We start from the raw sequence: 22,037 nt of genomic DNA, 5'->3' as shown, positions 1-22,037 counted from the left end.
GGATAAATATTTGAGCAACTGTTTGCTGACAGAATTCATGTCATCTTGCAAAGAACAAAATATTTATATCAGATTGCACAGCACAGATCCTTTAACACAAACATGAAAATTTGATTGTTTCCCAGTATAAACAGAGGGATCAAATGTTGTGAAACTCCCTATTACATTCACAAAAAACAGTCGTTAGTATTGTTGCGGTCAACAGTCTTCCTTTTCTGAGAAGGCTGGCAGTACCAGGGCTCTGTTAGAGGCACCAACGACAACGACTTAACCGACTCTAACCACAATTTCCTACGATTTAACGCCAAAAAGTTCCGTTAGGATATATTTAATAACTGATCACATTATATAAAATGAATTCCTTTTTCAAAACCCAAGAATGGAATAAAAAAAGTGATAAATTACTTTAGTGATGTTTCTTCACAGCTGAGGTTTAGGTTATGTATGTTTGTCTGACATGATACGAGTTCCATTCAGGTTCAAATTAGTGACAGGAGACAAGCACACACACACACACACACACACACACACACACACACAGAGACTGGGTGGCTGGGTAGACTGGGTTTAAATGAGGCTGAGAGAAGGGCATGCTGGAAAACGTAGCCTATCCCATGTTCCAAAGTTGTGGGAAACACTGATACTGCGTTGTTATTGCAAACTCACTGAGCTCATCTAAAATCTCTACCTTCAGTGTTGACCCGGACAGAAGGCCGAAATCATTTGTCTTGCCACTGGAACTGATGTCGTCAACAGGACACTTTAAAATTGGCAAAGTGGATTTCCTCTGAGTGATCAAAGTTAAGAGGCTGCCATTGATTCGTCATTTAATGAACTCATTTGTTATGTAACTAATATCAGTTAAAGCCTTCATTGTTATTAAAAAGATTCAAGATTCAAGCCATATACCCCATTATCATGAGGGGTGTTTAAGACATTGTGGCTTTGAATTGTTAGCATGGTAAACAGCTGTTAAGCCAGGAAAGGGTAGAACAAGTCTGCCAAATACATAATCACATAAGTATTATACCCAGGCAATATATCAAATATTCACAATATATTCATGGTGATTCAGCTGGCCATATAAAATAAGGAAACACTGTGAATATTGCAATTATTTTAAAGCTTTTTATTTTGACCAATAAGTTTCCATGTCATGTGGCTTTGTTTTGTCACTACTTTCTGTCACGAGGCCAAACTGCATTGTAACTGCATTTTTTATTTACGTATTTTTTATATCCATTTAATTTGATTATTTATGTTTAAATTATGCTTTTATGTTTTGATATACTATTCGGTTGATTCATTTATTTAGTTTGTAGGGATGCACCGATTCTTTATATTTGAAAGCCGATAACCGATATATTGGCCGAGAAATCTAAATCCAATTTTTTATATGATTTTTTGCCTAATTACAAAAACAAAAGTCTCACAATTAAAAGCCATGTCCTAAGCACAAAATTATATATTATGTCTATAATTTCATGTAGCCAATATGACAGACTTGCACTGCACATGTTGCACTCCAATCATATTTCAAGCAATTCAAAACCATTGTGGCGAACTGTGTGCATCTGAAGTGTCTCAGCTGAAGGAAATAATCTTTATTTATCGGCTGTAATATATCGACCAAATTTTCTTATCAGGCCAATAAGAATAACATTAAAAAATGTAACATTAAAAAATTAAACATATAGCGGCTGTTACCGATATAGTGGCCGATATATCTTGCATCCCTATTATTTTGCCAGGCATTTTATTTTACTGCTATATTGTATATAATTGGTAGAGGTTTTGTTGATTGGGGTTATAATATTTAGGAATTTCAATTAGGGATGCAACGATACCATTTTTTCAGAACCGATCCGATCCGATACCAAAAATTCTAAGTATCGGCCGATACCGATCTGTACCGATACCAGCGCAGTTTTTTTTTTAATCAAGTAGAATTTCTATAACTCTGTGTTGAACTAAAAAAGAAAAACAACAACAAAAAATATATGATCATAATCTGACATAAATGTTATTATAAACTAGATTAGTGGATAATTCAGCAGTAAAATGTAGTCTAGAAAAATCACGAGTGCACAATAATTGTATAAAATCTGAACATTTCGTGAAAAAAAATGTTTAGTGGGGAACAAATTAGAGACAATAAGTGTAACACTAAATCTGGTAAAACTTTACACATTGCTCTTTGTATTGTTGTAAAATACATTCATGAAAAACAAGATAAAAATCAAAAATAGCAATTATTTTATATCCTACTATAAAATTTAGACATTTTTTAAATGTATAGCACAGCTGTTTAATGAGGTAGCAACATAATAGATAGAACAGAACAAGAACGGCTATTGATAATCTTTCATTGCGTCACTGTATTATGATATGAAAGGCTCCAATACAGTGCGGCACAGAGCGCTTATGCGCATCCCGAGCGCAGAATGATGCGCTTGAAGCAACACGAGTCACAGCGCGCAGCGCGTCGAGTCCGCATTGAAAAGTTTAAAGCACAAAGAAAATACATATTGATGCGTAGTGTATTATACAGTATCTATCTATGCAATAGTCTATTCAGCATTTTCTTTTAACAGTTTTAAATTTCAGTTACTGTGCGCGTGAAGAACAAATAGTGCTCTGACTTTACTCCAGTGTTGTGATCTAACAGACACGGTAGAAAGTAACATGATTAAGGTACAGCAATAAAGTCCAGCAAGATAAAGTTGTTTTATGCGAAACCATAGACCTTTATCTACAGATCAAGTATAATAATAGTAACATTGAATCATCTTGGAGAGAGTTTCATCGTGTTAACTGTCGTAACCGAACGCGACGCGCTGTTTGAATGCTGAATGAAGAATGATTGACAGCCGCAGCTGAGGGAAACGTTTACGTGATCTTGAATTTAACGACTTAAATATTAATTTATATCTCACATTATACTATATAATGGCTTCAGAACACTTATAATATTGTGCACGAAAACTTATGGTGCTTTATAATGTTTGTGTGCCTTTTGTGGGGCTTAACAATAACACTGAATAGTATACGCACAATATCGGATTTGGATAGGCCTTGTCTGACCGATACCCGATCCGCCAAAAATGGCAGTATCGGAGCCGATAGGCTACCGATACGGAGTATCGGATCGGTGCATCCCTAATTTCAATTAGATTTCAGTTTCAATTTCAACTAGATTTACTGTACTTTATACATTTCATTAAAGGTCCCATGACATGCTACTTTTTGTAGGCTTTAATATAGTCCTTAGTGGTCCTTAGTACTGTATCTGAAATCTCTTTCCAAAAATTCAGCCTCGGTGCAGAATTATAGCCACTACAAGCCAGTCCCAGAATGAGCTTCCTTCAGACGGGCCGTTTCGGTGTCTGTAGCTTTAAATACTAATGAGGAGGAGAAAGGCGGCGCAAGGTGGAGGGTGGGTGTGGCCTTGACCATCTTGCGCAATGGTACCATGCATGTTTGTTTATGTTGGATATTGCAATGGCACGAAGACACGCAGTCGTTCAAGCATTCCAGTTTGACCCAGAATCTGATCCTGATGGAGAAGCAACGGATGAAGAAGTTGCAACTCAGCGGCTCCAGCAGGACGTTTCCGAATGGTTAGTTTAAAATATTATGTCTGGATACGGTACTTTATTCGGATGGTTTACAGTTATTATCATCTAGCTAACGCGAACCTACTGTTGCCTTTTCATGAGAGATCTGTAACGTCTGTAATTTATCTTATTACAATTACATCAAGCTCTGCGATCTTGAAATGCGGATATCGCGCGCGCCATATAACCAACAGGAAAACGGTTATCCAAATAACAAAGAAGTGTACAACACTCGCGTTACAGTGTGTGTAACTTGATGCTGTCTACCTTTACATTAGCGCAAGTAACTGCATAGCTAATGTGACAGCCACATTCTACGTGTAACAAGCTAGGTAACCATAAACAGTAAAGCAACACACTTATATAACATTTGTTGACTTACTTGTCTGACGTTCAGCAAGCCCAGCTCTGTATTGACCATTCAATGTCCATTTGTACATCCAATTATTGAGCAATTATTATGCTTCGCTCGCTCAAAAGCCATGATATCTCTCGTGGACAAAATAAATCGCGCGCGCGCGTTCTACTTCCTAGCTCATTTTCTCATGGGTGAGAACTATTCTCTGGGCGGGCAAAGCAGAGACAGGGGAGGAAACATTTCTCCTTATAACGTCATAAGGAGGAGATTCAAGATCAGCCCGGTTGAGCTTCCATTTTCTCAAAGGCAGAGAAAAATAGCAAAAGCTCGATTTACACCGATTAAAATTTCTAGAAACTTGGGGACCATATACAGGCTAGGGTAACTCATATTAATGTTAAAAAACCTCAGAAAGTGGAAATTTCATGTCATGGGACCTTTAAATGATTCCAGAGAAAGTACATAAACATTGAGAAAAAGAATATCATCAAAAGATGGAAAGTTGGACTCTTATTATTTTGTTAGTCAGAAAGGAACCTGAACTAGTTCCTTCGCTTTGCCAGTTTGGGTGAAGCATAGCATGATTAGTTCAATGCTATCACTTGTAACTAATGGAAATGGTTATGAAAGAATTAAGGATGCCTACCTGGCAAACAGGAGCACTCGTAGCTCGTCTCTCCCTTCTGTACGCAGGTGCCCCCGTGGTAGCATGGTAAGGGGTTACAGGGCTGATAGAGGGTCTCGCAGTGTTTCCCGGTGTACTCCGCAGGGCAGCTGCAGCGATACGTGCCCACCTCGTTCTCACACACGCCACCGTTCTTGCAAGGAAAGGGACTCTGGGCGCACTCATCGACGTCTTGTTTGCAGGTTTGGCCTGAGAAGAAGGGTGTGCAGTGGCAGAGGTAGTCAAAATCAAAAGGACTACACTGACCGCCATTGGCACAAGGATTTGAGGCACAAGGATCAGCTTGCTGGCAGTTTTAAGGTCAGAATATGCTCTACACTGTCTGACTTTGAGATTTTAGTTCATACTTCTGAAATGCCTCATTTAAAATTGGATTGTGGTCTTACCTGACCAGCCTGGTGGGCATTTACATTTGTAATTGTAGATGCTGGTGAGTTCACACGTGCCTCCGTTTCGGCACACGTTATTGGTGGGAGTGAGGCACAGTCGGTCCGTGTAGCCCAGGCTGCAGTTGCAGACAAAGTCCACCTTGTTGGCAGAAGTAATCAAATGGCACACGCCGCCATTTCTGCATGGGGAGAGGAAGCAAGGGTTGCGGAACTGGCACCCTGAGCCAGCATAAAGATCGAGACACCTGGAGAGTGGAAAGCAACCATAATTCATTAAAAATTAATTTAAACTGAATTCAGTATATGATTTGAGCTTTGTAGTCATAAGGCCACTTTCATTAGCCTTCCAGTCCTCTCAATATTCTTTCTCAATACAGTTTTTTTTTACTCCAAACTGTAAGACATTTAATGTTTGGTAATTTCCATATAAAACCACAAAAAAAGTCTAGTTGTCTAAAAGGATTTGCAATACAGCCCAGTTACCTCAATTTACACTGACACTTTATTCTGTACTAGGCTAAGTACAGAATAAAGTGTCAGTGTAAATTGAGGTAACTGGGCTGTATTGCAAATCCTTTTAGACAACTAGACTTTTTTTGTGGTTTTATATGGAAATTACCAAACATTAAATGTCTTACAGTTTGGAGTAAAAAAAAACTGTATTGAGAAAGAATATTGAGAGGACTGGACATTAGTAGATCTCTTAAATCAACTGATTCAATGATGTGAAACCACAACATTTTTAACTTTTAAAGGTTTTATATCTTTTAACAAATCACAACCAGTAATGTTATGCGTCTAACTTGTCGGGATGCTCATACAAAAAAAAAAAAAAAAATATATATATATATATATATATATATATATATATATATATATTGGATTCATCCTACAAACAGCTTCCATCTACTTGCATAGTAAGTTAGGATAGCATTTTAACGTCAAAACTATTACACAAAACAGCTTTAACCCTCTGAGGTCGGCAAACGCGCCCCCGCGTTTTGCTGGATTTTCTTCACATAGTAGCACAATAAACTTAAATTACTCCGTCATTTATGGTCATACAGAAAAAAGAAATATGAAAAAAGAATCTGTGATATTTCTACTGTTGTATGTGTCCACTTACAATCAAATCAAAACATTGTGCTTTTGTAAAATAAAGAAAATAAACAGGGTGTGCTTTCTTGAGCACGTCTATAAACTGAAACAAAACTCAACGAATATACTATTCACACATTTATGAGCCATATACCTTTATAAACATTTAAGTGTGTACTTTTAAATGATCGGATTCAATCTGAAAACAAATATTCTCTGTTTAAGTAATATGTATAAAACCAACAAGATGTCCAGTATCTCAAACCCTTGCTCATTATTTTTAATTCGACCACGCCCACGCGCGCAAAAGAGATTCACATGCAAATCGTCCACATGGAATGCGAACGCGCTCGTTAGCTCAAAAACAAAGCACCAAAAAACTTCACAAGTCTCTGCTTTTCGTCGAGTTGGGAAGACACGCCGTGAGCTTATTGGATTTACCTCAGAAGAAGAAGAATGCAATTTGAAGACAAGAAAGATGTAAGGTAAGAAATTCTTAATTATTAGTTTATATTGTTGCATAAACTTCACATTGCAGTTGAACTGTTGCTAGATATAAGGTGAATATTATCATATTTAGACCCGTGTTTACTATACTGTGTTTGTGGATATCTGCTCAAACGTAGATATGTATAATATGGTAACCATAATGTTTCATATTTTGGAGCGCGCTCTCCATTTGAATGTATATTTTAGAGCGCGCTGTGGGTTTGAAAAGCAAAACGCACCAAACAAAGGCTTCATGTTTTTACTCTAAATCATAATAATCAATATATTTTTCTCTAATGTAGTTGTTACTTTTGGAAGATTTATAGGCTGCTATAGGCTATTGTTATTATTATTATTTTATGCAGCATCATTATACATTGTTGGAAACATTTGTGTGTGTATTCTGTGAATTTTAAAAAGCAATTTTAACCAGAAAAATCTAAAATCTATTCCCCAAATCGTGCAGCCCTATAGTTTCTCTTGATATCAGTATGTTCACAGGTTGTTTTTAAACAAAGTATGTCTTTGCGTTTAAAAACTTGAAACGCAGGGGAAAAAACGCAAGAACTAGAGAGGTGTTTTTAAAAGCTGAACTTTGAGTGCAACAGTCAAACACATACATCTAGTGCATGTTTACATATAAAAACAATGGAAAAGAAGCACAGAAGTTTCGCTGGCTTTTATTTACTTAGTCCACCACTGAACTGAACTGAATATTTAATTGTGCTTGCTCATTATTGCTGCAGTTATTTTCACTTATTTGGATTACTTTTTCATCACCTAAAGCTCACCTAAGATGATCTATAAAATGTCAGGATAATAACCAGAGGATTCAAGTGCAAGTAAAATATATGTTTATTATAGAATTGGTCAGATGCAGGGAGAGTGATTATGAGTAGTAGTCTCATCTCATGAAGGCACTTGGCAGCACAGGGACGCTGAGGGCAAACCCGATCTCTCCGATGACGATGAAGATGATAACGATGATGACAATGATGACGATAGCATCTACTACCAAGTGTACTCGCCTTCTTGCAAGAGCTCTTGGACGTGGGTCGGACCCCCTCCACGCTCAAAGTGTATGTGGCGGCCATAACAGCATCTCACCCTCTTGTGGCCGATAAACCACTAGGAAGAAATTACCTCATTGTGCGCTTCCTTAAAGGTGCAAGGAGGTTAAACCCTCCTCAACCCCCCTCTATGCCTATCTGGGACCCCTCCACGGTCCTGGAAGCCATGAAGGGTCCCCCATTCGAGCCACTTTGGTCTACAGACCTGAAGCCGCTTTCACTCAAAAGCGCTTTTTTACTAGCAGGCTTCAGTTAAGCGTGTGGGCGATTTACAAGCGCTATCAATAAGCGCTTCCTGCCTTGAGTTTGGGCCAAACGACTCCAGAGTTGTCCTTAAGCCAAGGCACGGTTATGTTCCTAAAGTGCTTTCTACTCCGTTCAGAGCTGGCTCTCAGAGTTTATCTGGAGCGTTCTGCCTCATTCAGACAGTCGGAACAGCTCTTTGTATGCTTTGGTGGCCGCACTAAAGGGCTTGCCGTCACAAAGCAGAGATTATCGTGCTGAATAGTGGACGCTATCGCGCTGGCTTATGAGTCTAAGGGCCTTCATTGCCCCTTAGGCGTCAGAGCTCATTCCACAAGAGGTATGGCCTCATCGTGGGCTTGGTCAAGTGGAATACCTATTGAAGATATATGTGAGGCGGCCAGCTGGGCCTCGCCATCCACATTTATGAGATTTTATAACTTGGAAGTGCCTGCTTCGCAAGCGAGGGTTCTTTCTGTATAAAGTGTAAAACACTTTAAAATGTCCACCTCCACTCCATTTATTATCCTAAATTAGATGCACCTGTTTGAGGTCATTAGCTGCATAAAGACACCTGTCCACCCCATACAATCAGTAAGAATCCAACTACTAACATGGCCAAGACCAAAGAGCTGTCCAAAGACACTAGAGACAAAAATGTACACCTCCACAAGGCTGAAAAGGGCTACGGGGAAATTGCCAAGCAGCTTGGTGAAAAAAGGTCCACTGTTGGAGCAATCATTAGAAAATGGAAGAAGCTAAACATGACTGTCAATCTCCCTCGGACTGGGGCTCCATGCAAGATCTCACCTCGTGGGGTCTCAATGATCCTAAGAAAGGTGAGAAATCAGCCCAGAACTACACGGGAGGAGCTGGTCAATGACCTGAAAAGAGCTGGGACCACCGTTTCCAAGGTTACTGTTGGTAATACACTAAGACGTCATGGTTTGAAATCATGCATGGCACGGAAGGTTCCCCTGCTTAAACCAGCACATGTCAAGGCCCGTCTTAAGTTTGCCAATGACCATTTGGATGATCCAGAGGAGTCATGGGAGAAAGTCATGTGGTCAGATGAGACCAAAATAGAACTTTTTGGTCATAATTCCACTAAACGTGTTTGGAGGAAGAAGAATGATGAGTACCATCCCAAGAACACCATCCCTACTGTGAAGCATGGGGGTGGTAGCATCATGCTTTGGGGGTGTTTTTCTGCACATGGGACAGGGCGACTGCACTGTATTAAGGAGAGGATGACCGGAGCCATGTATTGCGAGATTTTGGGGAACAACCTCCTTCCCTCAGTTAGAGCATTGAAGATGGGTCGAGGCTGGGTCTTCAAACATGACAATGACCCGAAGCACACAGCCAGGATAACCAAGGAGTGGCTCTGTAAGAAGCATATCAAGGTTCTGGCGTGTCCTAGCCAGTCTCCAGACCTAAACCCAATAGAGAATCTTTGGAGGGAGCTCAAACTCCGTGTTTCTCAGCGACAGCCAGAAACCTGACTGATCTAGAGAAGATCTGTGTGGAGGAGAGGGCCAAAATCCTTCCTGCAGTGTGTGCAAACCTGGTGAAAAACTACAGGAAACGTTTGACCTCTGTAATTGCAAACAAAGGCTACTGTACCAAATATTAACATTGATTTTCTCAGGTGTTCAAATACTTATTTGCAGCTGTATCATACAAATAAATAGTTAAAAAATCATATATTGTGATTTCTGGATTTTTTTTAGATTTTGTCTCTCACAGTGGACATGCACCTACGATGACAATTTCAGACCCCTCAATGATTTCCAAGTGGGAGAACTTGCAAAATAGCAGGGTGTTCAAATACTTATTTTCCTCACTGTATATATATTCCCTATATGAAGCTCGTCAAAGAACTGGCTTATATTAGGATTTATACTTTACTCTTCTATGAGTCTCATGCATCTGCCTTGGGCTATAGTATGGAGCGAAGTTAAGCACGCACAGCGTTTTGAAGGGGGGGTTCCCATAGCGTAAGCTAGTCTTACGCAATACGAGAGACCTCTCGAAAGGGAACGTCTCGGTTACTAATGTAACCTCAGTTCCCTGAGATGAGGGAATGAGTATTGCGTAACCCGCCGTGCTACTGTGCTGTGATCTGAGGATCGCTTCAGTCGATTAAACCTGGGTTTCCTAGGCTAGAAATGGGTTATTTATAGGCAAAAGCCGCATCCATTTTGGCGGTCTCTGACGTGCCTGATAGGTTCATGCGTCTGAGCCGCCTCGCCATAGGTTCGTGCAGTTGCTGCAGCACAGCCAATGACTGCGTTGATGCTCATCTGTGTCTGCTGTGCAGCTACACTGCGTTTTAAAGATTTTGCTTCAATATTCTCGAGAAAAGGAGTTTTCCCATAGCGTAAGCGAGCCTTACGCAAGTAACCGAGACGTTTTGTTGACACCTGGCCCTCAGCCAGATGAAACACAGGGGGTTTCCACCCACTGCGCTCCATAATATTATTATTATTAATAAGAGAAACTAATGTGTAATATAATGTAGAAATGTTTTTTTTTTAATATTACTGAATCAACCTGACTACATTCAGTTATTTTTAAAGCTGCAGTCTGCAAGTCTGGCAGATTGGGTCGACTTAGCGAAAATTTTGAATGTTTACAACTCTCATGCCCCTCCCCCACTACCAGCGAGCACCCTCCCATCGAGGTCGTGCTCGTCAGTGCGTGTGTACCTGATTTTCTGTGAACGCGTCCGTCTCTTCAGCATCGATCAACACCATGGACTCGGAGGTAGGCTGCCCTGGCTAATCTATCCATAGATAGCAATAACCGAGGAATTGGAAACTTGTTAGTAGATTTTCTCTCCGCCATCACGCTTCGTGCAATCTTCAGGCGAACTTCAGGCGTGTCGTGTGCATGTGATATTGTAACGTGCGCGAGGGAGGGGGGATCTGTGGCGTGTGCACGACCTGTGATTGACAGTCAGATCTCACACCCCCCTGCGCTGATTGGACCCGATGATCCGGGAGCGGTGGATTTTTGCAAAACAAATAACACGCTCCAGGTGGAGTTAGAAGCTCTGGGTTTTTTTCTAAAACCACCTTATTTATGTTGTTCTGTCGGATTATAGTGTCGATTTCACTGAATATGATCAAAAAAATGTTGCCGACGGCAGCTTTAAGAAAATATTTTGAGGAATAATAACACTAATGTTTTTGTTCAACTAATGAAAGCCAAAACTAAATAGGTCCCAAGTGACTTTCATTTATGGGCATTTTTCTAAATACCTTCTTTTATGTTCTACAGAAGAAGAAAAGTCATACAGGTTTGGAGAGACATGGTGAGTAGGCTAAATGTTGATATAATTTATGTTTTGGGGTGAACTACCCCTTTAAGGGAACCTCTACACTTTTTCACTATATACAGTGCGGCTACTAAAAGAGAAAATATGTCACGAAGCATTTGAGGGCATTCACAATGAATCCATTTGATTAGATGGACAGTGTGGCTCAAACTGACCTCCGAACTCACTTTTAGCCAAAGTTTGTCAGACATGTTAGAGGCCCAAGCAGTCTGTCCACCCGTTGCATTTAAACAAAAGATAAAAGGTACTAGGCATAGTAACGTGCCATCCTGAGCGGGAGAGCGGCCTTCGTTTGTATCTCCATGTTTAATTAGTGGAATCTGAGTATGATAGGGCACAATGGTGGCTTTGTGGCCCAACTAAGGCAGGGAGGCTGCCAGACAGAATTAAGATGTGGCCCACCGCCAGCGCGGCTCCATGTGCTCGCAGTCCACTGAGTGAGGCCAAAAAACAGAGCCGCCACCATCCCATTTCAAATAGTGCTCCTTCATAGCTACCCTGATAAACTCATTGATAGCTGGAGAAAGACAATGCTACCCTGGCCAAATGCTTGCAACCCAATCCCTCATTCACATAACTGCTGAATGCAAGTAAAAAAGTACAAAGGGACAAAGAGAAGTTAACCCTATTAGAAAATCAACCAACACAATCAGAAGAAAGTTGCAGTACACCATTGCGTTAGTTTGCGAGCGTACATTTGGGTGCAATACAGAAAGGAGAGTTATGTGATGCTATGCGCGCTGAGGCAACCTGTTTGCTCATGATTTTCCATTGGTGCAATTCTACCAATTATGAAAACAACCAGTCCAATTACTGGCCTGAAACAGATTAGTCACACAGAATTAATCTAGACTGGAGAGCAATGATTGCCGGGCTTCTGGCAAAACCCAACTGTCGTTCCATAAAAGAAAAGCGAAATAAGATTTAGGGCTCCGGGTGTCTATGAGACTTGGGCTGGAGAAGTGGCCCATACTAACGACCGGCCGGAGGGGGGTGTGGGGGGTGATGCCCTAGACTCTCTTCATCAGAGGTTGTGTATGTCGTTCATTAGCTGAGCCCATGTTCTTCAAGGAGAGAAGCACACTTTGCTTTTGTTTGCGAGGCTGGAATTCAAATTGATCGCATGTGTTTTGGCATGCAATTGTTTGTACACGGCATTCAAAACTTTTGGAACCGGATCAAAAGGAAATCTCATATCAGTGATTTGTGCAATTCAAAAACATCATATTAAATTCCTCCAGGGTTCCAATATGGTTCAGACGCAGCAGCTTTATGTAATTGAGTTCAAATTACTCACTTGCATTCTCCTCTCCCGTCTGCAGTAGGTTCACATGTACCATCATTTTGGCATTTTTCTGAACATTCCAGGCCTGGAAACACAGAAACAGGGTAATACATTTCTATTGAGTGTTGCATGATTTGATATCATGATATACATATTTCCAAAAGTAGTATTATCCTTAATTTTAAAAAGACTAGAATTAAGCAAGCTTGCTTTTTAATATATATATTATATTTATTACATTTTCTTGATTTGTCAGTTTGGTTCCAAACCAAAATAACCAAAAAACGGCTTGCAATAAATGCCCGTTAGGTATCTAACTGCAAAACTGTCGAAACTTTACTCAAACTGTGCTAGATCAATATTTGCACCGAATACTACTGAACCGCCATATGAGCGACAGCTCAGTTCAAATCTATATCATTACGAGTGACGTGCGAAAAATACAATCTTCAGAGTTTACTAAAAAATATTAATATGTAGCCTATTCGCGGTAAAGTACTGTAAAAAAAAAAATCCCCGTAAAAAAACGGTAATATTCCGGCAGCTGGGGTGCCAGAAGAAGCTGGGGTGCTGGGGGGGGTTTACCACATTTCAAAAATACATGAAAAATCTGTAAAATAAAACAGTAAAATTACAAGTTAACAGCCGTAGTCCAAAATATTTTGATAACCCTATAATTTGTGATACAGTTACAGGTAGCAAAGTTAAACTTTAGTCTACAGAAAATCAAACGATTTATGATGCCTGCTCTTTCTGTGGTTTGAAATAAGTGAGGCTGCGTGCTGACATCAGTGCGCAACAAGTGACTTCTTCTCGAACAAGGTGTTTTATTTTACAATAAATGTCAGAAATTAACTTAGGCTATTGATTAGTAATCATATTAATCCTAATGTAAGATCGTGTAGAAATGTGCTACTTGTCTGATAACGAAGAAAGCATCTTCCAATGAAACGTAGCCTACCTTGAGTCAAAGTAATGAGTGATATCAGAAGAATTAGTTTCACAAGGAAAATATGCATTCCTTCTTATGGATAGTTGTGTGATTCCACGCAGGCTTAACATATATCCAAGAAAAGGAAATAAATCACGTAAGTAAAGAATAGATCCAAAAATGGCACTTGTGGCTTGTCCTCGCGAACTCCGGTGCTGCTCGTGCAGTCTCAGCTGAGTGAATGAGATCATGTATTCAAGGCTTCTTTCTCCTGCTCTCATCCAGAGGCTCCTTCCGCCACTCCACTTCACGAGCTGGAGCCATTCATTTACTTGCAAACTTTCTGAAATGGCAGTGGGAAAAACACGCCCACCCTTTAAACTCGGCTGGGATCTCAAAACATGTAAGCGGGAAAATCTCAGCAGCAAAATTTAAATGAGCTGATCGATGTTGTTGTTTCAATTACAGTAAGATTTTAGTTACCATGGAAATATAACTAATCAAATATGGACTTTTTTATTTAATTTAATCTGAAGACTATGGGGGATCCAATCCAATTTATTTAAAAAATAATAATAAAGTGTAATTTGTTTTCACATAGTACAGAATTTTTTTATTTTTTTATTTATGATAATGTATTTGAAGAGTTATGTATTATTATTATTATGGGAGTTTTTGTCATCCATATAGGCTACTTTTTGTGCTTGTTTTATGGATGAGAAAATGACTTTTAGTACAGAAACTCTTCCTGTAGTAACATAGACTAATGATAACTTATAGCCTGGATGCCAGCCGAACTTAGCCCCGCCCACAACATTTTTAGGTCGGGAAGTTCGGTCTGGACTCGGATCCGTTGAGGAGCTATTATGCCCGAACCAAAATTGTTCGGACCAATCAAATTGTCAGGGGCGGGCTTTATACGATGATGGACAGATGAGCAACGGTAACGTAATCATCCACGTCATCAACGAGCGCTTGGGTTGAATTCAAATGACTGCCGCTGGAGAATTGAGATTTCACGAGTTCACGCTTACAAATAAGTCAGATAGAATAAATGCATATTTGGCATGCTGTCTGAGGCTCGGGCTCGGTATTCGGCCCGAACCCAAAGTAGCCTACTCCCCCCGTATTCCTGCTGTGGAAGGACAAGCCGAGAGTGAGTGGAGGGATGCTGAAAACTGTAGTATATGCGGCTGCATATAGGTAATTAAAGTAACTCAAGTCTGTGAGTATTGATGCTAGTTACATCAATGTCCCACTAGAGGGCAGTGTTATGTTGTGGATGTGTATAAGTTGTGGCATCCGGTCTAGTGTATGTGTTCTAGTTGCAGTATTAAAGACGATCAACAGTCACAGTGCTCTCCTCTGATGTTTATATGAACAAAACCCACATAACAAGAACATGATATGGTGTCAGAAGTGCGGGCTGTCGTCAACGTTATAGTCAAGACATCGGCAAGGGCGAAAATATATAAAGTTGAGACACGACTTCAGGCAAAAGTGACGTGCACATCAGACAAAAATGGAGCACTTCAAGCCACCCTCAGCGATGACATTGACTGGCAACGTGAGCGAAAACTGGCGCAAATGGGAGCAGAGGTTCGTGTTGTACATGATGGCAGCTGAGCTCTCTAAAAAGAGTGTGACAGTTCAAGTGGCAGTTCTACTACACTCATTAGGTGAGGAGGCACTAGAGATCTATAACACTTTTGAAATTGCAAAAGAAGCGCCAGAAGAAGTGACTGTAGATAAAATTTTGGAAGCTTTCAGAAACTACTGCACACCTAAAAAGAATGTGGTGTTTGAGAGACATCAGTTCTGGACATGCATCATGCAAGAGCCGATGCAGATTGATTAGTTTGTTACAGAACTCAGACAAAAAAGCAAAAATTGTGAATTTGGTGCGTCAGAGGACGATATGATAAGAGACAAAATTGTCTTTAGTGTGACAGACAAAAGTGTGACAGAAAAACTGCTGAGAGAACCAAATCTGACTCTACAAAAGGCCATAGACATATGCAGAGCATCTGAAATTGCCAAGGAAAGAATAAACATAATGGCATCAGCGAAAAAAGAAAGTGAAGTGCATGCATTTGACATGATCAAAGGAGCAAAACACAAAAATAAGACTTTTAAAATCTCACCGTTACACAACAAAAAAGAGAAAGTCAATGGCACATCAAGATCATGTACCAGATGTGGACAGGCACACCCACCAAGATCGTGTCCAGCATATGGGGCTAAATGCAGAGCATGTGGCAAAGCCAACCATTATGCAAAAATGTGCAAGATGAAGTCTGTGCAGACACTACAAGCTGTTGATAGTTTGTTTATGGGGACCCTGCAATCAATGCACACAGATAAATGCAATAAGTAAAAATGAAGAATTGTGGTACACAACCATGACTGTTAGAGGGATCCCTATTGAATTCAAACTAGACACTGGTGCTGATGCAAATGTCCTGTCACTTGAACAAATCAGAAAGCTACCTGGTGACGTCACGCTCAAGCCCACAGAGACCATGTTAGTGGCGTATGGCGGTGCAAGGATCAGACCAGCTGGTTATGTATTCTTGAAATGCCACAAGGGACAAAATGAATCAAGGCTGTTGTTTTTTGTCACGGAGCAGTCAACACCACCAATACTAGGCAGAGCCGCCTGTGAACATTTGAATCTGGTTAAGCGTGTAGAGCCTGTGAGTGCAACCGTGCCTTCTTCAAAAGATGAGCTGGTGAAGCAATATCCAGAAGTGTTCCAAGGGCTAGGAGAATTCCCAGGTGAGCATCACATATACCTCGATCCAGAGGTTCCTCCAGTGGTTCATGGATGTAGAAAGATTCCCCTGGCCATAATGGACAGACTAAAAGAAACCCTGGATCAGTTAGTGCTGACTGATGTCATTGCGCCTGTTATAGAGCCAACAAAATGGGTCAACAGTCTGGTTGTAACTGAAAAGAAAAATGGCTCGCTTAGACTATGTCTTGATCCTCGTGAACTGACCCTCTTTAGTTACTGTTGCTACGCCTGTCAAGCTTTTGCGCCTGGCACGTCTATTACAGTATGTATGCACGGGTTTCAGACATTCCTAAGGAGATAATTAGTCATTTTATGCAAACAGGTGAAAATATGAGAGTGCAATACTGCAGTACGCATTCGAGGGCTATACCCACGACATAATATGCAAACGATTAGAGAATAATTTCATCAAAATTTAAGTTAAAGCATAACGTTAGGTCCCAGCGCAAGCAGCAACCGCCTCATATGCTGACCATTCAAATGGGAAACACACAAATTTGAGGAACAGCTTTGTGCATGCCCAGCAGGGTAAGTGAAATTTGAAAATATTCTAATATTTATAAAACAAACAGCTTATCCATATGTATTGTGGAATAAACACAAGACATTAGCCTGACCACTTTGCAATGATACCATTCTCCCGCTTATATTTTTAGCGCGCCAGGCTAACGTTACTGCTCACACGTCGGACTAACTTACTGTTATGAACTGATTAAGTTTGCATACCAACCTTTTCCTTGGAGATCTCCGTCAAGCCCCGTGATGTTCCCTCCTTTTACTAACTACCTTTTACTTTTACTAGAACTAACGGGAGAGTCGCGATCGGATTGGGGTAACGGTTTGGCCGTCGATTAACAAAATGTTGAAATATATTTTTAAGTAACGTTATGTCAGTGAGCCTCCGTCTTGCCTTTAATCACACTGCTTGATCCACGAGCTGGACAATAACTTTATTCTAGAGCTGCTATAAAGCCAAAACACTTTACTTTTAATTTCCTATTATCAATGTAAAGCTGCTTTGGAACAATCTACATTGTTAAAAGCGCTATATAAATGAAGATGACGCCTGGCATTTCTCCCCTTGGGTTTTAGGTTTCGGGAAGGGAACAAAATCAACCACCCCGTCCAAACTTTTAGGATACCGGGTATCAGATTTGCACAATCCATACGCACGACGCTTCGGCATGTTTCCCTCGCTCGAAAGCTTGCCAGACTTCCCGCGCCTAGTTACGGTTGCTAAGCCACGATTGGCCTGTGGCGGTTTTCGGGCGTGACTTAGCGAAGGGTCAATTGAACATCAAGTTCAACGCAGACAAAATACAGTACAAAGTCACAAAAGTGAAATACATGGGTCATGTAATAAGTGAAGAAGGCGTTCAACCGGACAGTGAAAAGGTAAAAGCAATTGTAAATATGCCCGCTCCAGAAGACAAAAAAGGCCTCCAGAGAGTGCTGGGCATGACAAAATACTTGTCACAGTACATAAGAAATGAAGCAGCTCTGACTGCCCCATTGAGACAGTTGCTAAGAAAAGACTCAGAGTGGCTGTGGATGCCTGAGCATGATGCAGCGTTGGACAGCTTAAAAAAGGCTCTTACTGAGGCTCCTGTGCTAAGGTTCTTTGACCCAAATCAGCAAATAGTGCTTCAGGCTGATGCTTCAAAAGACGGCCTCGGTGCATGTTTATTACAACAAGAACGTCCAGTTGCATATGCGTCAAGAGCACTGACAGATGCTGAGCGCAATTATGCGCAGATCGAGAAGGAGTTGTTGGCGGTGGTTTTTGCTGCACGTAAATTCCATCAGTATGTTTTTGGAGCATCTGTGATTGTACATTCTGATCACAAGCCGCTGGAGGCAATTTTCACAAAGCCTTTGAGTCAGGCTCCAGCCCGTCTGCAAAGAATGCTTCTGCAGCTGCAGCGTTACAACCTACAGGTGAACTACATCCCAGGAAAAGACATGCTGATAGCCGACGCTCTGTCTAGGGCATTTCTCTCTGAAGGCAAACTGCATGACGAAAACATGGATTGTGAAGAAAGAGTAGTGTATGCAATGGAAGCCACTGAGGCCATGGGCACCGAATTGCTTGAGAGACTCAAGTCTGAGACAAAAGCAGATGAAATATCTTCAAAACTAAGAGAAGTGCATCAGCAAGGATGGCCTGTTCACAAGAAACAGCTCGACAGAGATCTGAGAAGTTACTGGCCCATCAAAGACACAATAATAATCTGTGACGGATTGATAATGACAAATGACAAATTCATCATCCCAAGGGGAATGAGGCCAGTAATACTGGAGAGACTGCATGCAGCTCATCAAGGAATACAACGCACCAATGAACATGCAAGGAGATACCTGTACTGGCCAGGCATGTCTACAGAGATCCAGAGCATGGTTGAAAGATGTACAGTTTGTCAGCAGCTAATGCCAAAGAACCAAAAAGAACCATTGAAGCCCATGAGATGCCAGAGCTTCCATGGTACAAGCTGGGTGTGGATATATTCGAGCTCAAAGGTCGGTCATTTCTCCTTACTGTTGATTACTTTTCAAAGTATCCAGAAGTTCAACAGATTCCTGACAAAGCTGCGTGCACAGTAATTTGAAAACTGAAAGCTTTATTCGCTAGGCATGGCATACCCAAGGAGATCATAAGCGATCATGTGCCATTCGCTAGTGCAGAGGTGCGTCAGTTTGCAAAAGACTGGGGAATAAACTGGAAATATTCAAGCCCAGGTTACCCACAGTCTAATGGGATGGCAGAGCGGTCCATAAAAACAATCAAGCTTATGCTAAAGAAAGCTGAGCAAGCTCAGATGGATCCACATCTCGCACTTTTATCACTGAGAAACACCCCGGTGACGGGTCTTGGATACTCACCAGCTGAATTGCTCATGGGCCGGGTTTTACGGAGCACTCTTCCAATAGCCAGTGTGGCTCTGAAACCTAAGCACCCTAAAGATGTACAAAAAAAGATGGTTCAGCAACAGCAGAGGCAAGCACATTACTACAACCAACATGCCAAACCTCCGTCTGTGATTCAGCCGGGATCGCTCGTCAGGGTGGAAACATCACAGGGATGGAAGCCGGCGGTGGTGACAGAACAAAGGCCGGGGCCTCGTTCCTACAACATTGTGACAGATTCAGGTCAGACATACAGAAGGAACAGGAGACACTTGCGAACAAGCAAAGACCAAGATCTAACAGGTGTTGCTGAGGAAGTTGAAGGAGATGACACAGAAGGGTCTGTGCAGAAAGAAAATGTGCAGAAAGAAAATGTGCAAGATCAAACTACAGTAGTTGAGAACACTGAGCAAGGAAATCGTACTAGGAGTGGGAGGCTTGTAAAAAGGCCAATTCGATTCTGTGATTTTGAAATGCACTAAGAAGAAAAGAAAGTTATGCTTGTGTTCTGAGTGTTTTGGTTAAAGATATAACACACATCTCAAGCTGTATTTTAAGCGAGTGGTAAAACTTGTTTATTATATGTGGTGAGTAAGTATTGTTTTGTTTTGCATTTCCTCTTAAATGTTCTAATAGGGGGGATCTAGTATATGCAGCTGCATATAGGTAATTAAAGTAACTCAAGTCTGTGAGTATTGATGCTAGTTACATCAATGTCCCGCTAGAGGGCAGTGTTATGTTGTGGATGTGTATAAGTTGTGGCATCCGGTCTAGTGTATGTGTTCTAGTTGCAGTATTAAAGACGATCAACAGTCACAGTGCTCTCCTCTGATGTTTATATGAACAAAACCCACATAACAAGAACATGATAAAAACTGTCAAGGAATGTTAGGTGAGTTGACAGAGTGAATAATATGCTTCCTCTCATGCTGATAGTGTAGACATTGTGTTTGATGACAAGTTGATTGGATTGATTATGTGAACGTGCTCCTGCCGAACTTTGTTTATGAAACATCATGTGTAAATTCCGCCATCGCGTCTGTTATAGAAGATATCGACAGCGCATTCATTTTAAAAGAGGAAAAGAGAACCGCGATCAAGGCATTTGTCGATCGGAAACATGAATGAAAACTTACTCCGTTGCTCTGATTGGTTGTAGGTCTATCCAATTGAGTGCAGAGGCATTTTCTTTCCTGGTTCGGTTGAAACACGCCCTATAATCAAAGCTCAATGGACCAGTATCAGACTCACATTCTGACTAGAATCTGAGTATGACGACGTCAGGCTAGATAACTTATCCATATCTTGTAGAAACAGATTTTTCTCAATTTGATTTGCATGATGATGGTTATTGATGAAGTGAAAATAGATGCATGTATTATTCAGCATGCTGTCACTGAGGTTTGGGGTTTTGACACCATACATTTTTATTGTTTTGATTTAGTTCAGAAAGGTATCAGCCAATGGTCAAAAAACAAGCCAGGACAATGGCTTCAAACATTTACAATTTTGGGGCAAAAATTCCCCCATAGTTATATTACATCTTATCTCTCTCCAGTTTAGGAACTAGTGCCTCTGCAGACACTAGTTTAGTGTTCAACCAGGTGACTGTTGTTAAACAGAGAAGCAGAGAGCTGTAATTTATGTTGTCAGTAACATCATAAGTTTGAATTAACTGATTCAGTTAAAGTACTTAACATAAATGCAGGACGTGCTGGCCATAGAGGCGCAGCCTCCATGTGTGGACGTGACGTGAACAGTCTCTGGCTGGGCAGGCGTGACGTGAAGCTCAAACTTGGAGGGTATCTCCTGGATTGATTCATCTCGCAATAGATGTTTGGCATCTTACGGTTTGGAATGAGAACATTTTAAGACATGGTAGATGTAGAGCTCACGTTGTGAAGGGAAAGATATGAGCGAACCAAATGGTAAAATGTAGAATTTAAAAGTTTCAACCCAAACATTTCAACCCCAAATGCCTGCGCGACATGTTTACCAGCTGGTTGCACTACAGACTTGTCTGTTTTAGGGAGGCCATATGGCGCGCGAGCAGAGAGATTCGCACTCGGCACATTATATTCCGTGCGCGAGCAGAGAGATTCGCGCTCGCGCATTTATATTCCGCGCGCGAGCAGAGAGATTTGCGCTCGCGCATTATATTAATGTACTTTCGCGCTACAATAATGCGCTCTCGACATTTGACTGGATAATAACGCCATAAGGCCACAGCTGCTTCCCAGCATTGTACAGAGATACAGTGTGTGGACAGACACCCAGCGCACATGTAATGCACCATAGAGCTGCAGCACAGTTCCCTTACACGCTTTGTTTTTGGCTACATAATCACAAACAGGAAGTTGCTTTTGGCTAGTCACACAGAGGTACTTCCCCCTTTTGTTTGTTGGAGGTTGTGTGAAAGTTTGTGGTACAGACCCCATGTCGCCCCATTTCTCTTAATTCTCAGCAATCTCTGCATGGATCCTTGATCATTTAAAGATCAAAATTGCAGGTCAACATACCTGACTTTCTGATTTGTATACACATGATAGCAGGGGCGTCACTAGGCCCTTTTTAGGGGGGCTTCAGACCCCCAAAACTTCTGCCCAGCCCCCCTAAAAAATATTTGATTAATACATTTTTGATCGCTTCAGTCCTCTATAAAAAAACTCATTTGAAACGGCGGCAAGGTGCGGCAAGTTTCGGCTCCTCCCCTTATCTGAGTCTGCTTGGATTTAGCACATTTTTCAATCTGCAGGGGCGCCGAACAGAGCGAACATCAGAGAGTACGAGGTGTGTCGTGAGTAGGGATGTCCCGATCAGGTTTTTTT

General features: G+C 41.1%; 1 protein-coding gene across 1 annotated transcript in view; it reads right to left on the bottom strand.

Moving 5' to 3' along the window:
- Nucleotides 1-22,037, bottom strand: part of LOC311083774 (neurogenic locus notch homolog protein 1-like) — a gene marked incomplete at both ends in the record, with an annotated part of 64,303 nt that overhangs the window by 28,749 nt on the left and 13,517 nt on the right. The window contains 3 exons of the mRNA XM_084115527.1: nucleotides 4,622-4,849; nucleotides 5,047-5,294; nucleotides 12,590-12,662. Of these exons, the coding sequence (XP_083971653.1) occupies nucleotides 4,622-4,849; nucleotides 5,047-5,294; nucleotides 12,590-12,662 (549 nt within the window). The remainder of the gene's footprint in view (nucleotides 1-4,621; nucleotides 4,850-5,046; nucleotides 5,295-12,589; nucleotides 12,663-22,037) is intronic.

The sequence above is a fragment of the Abramis brama genome, assembly GCF_963993115.1.
Source record: "Abramis brama genome assembly, chromosome: 5".
NCBI lineage: Eukaryota > Metazoa > Chordata > Actinopteri > Cypriniformes > Leuciscidae > Abramis > Abramis brama.
This window is presented reverse-complemented; position numbering and strand designations above follow the sequence as displayed.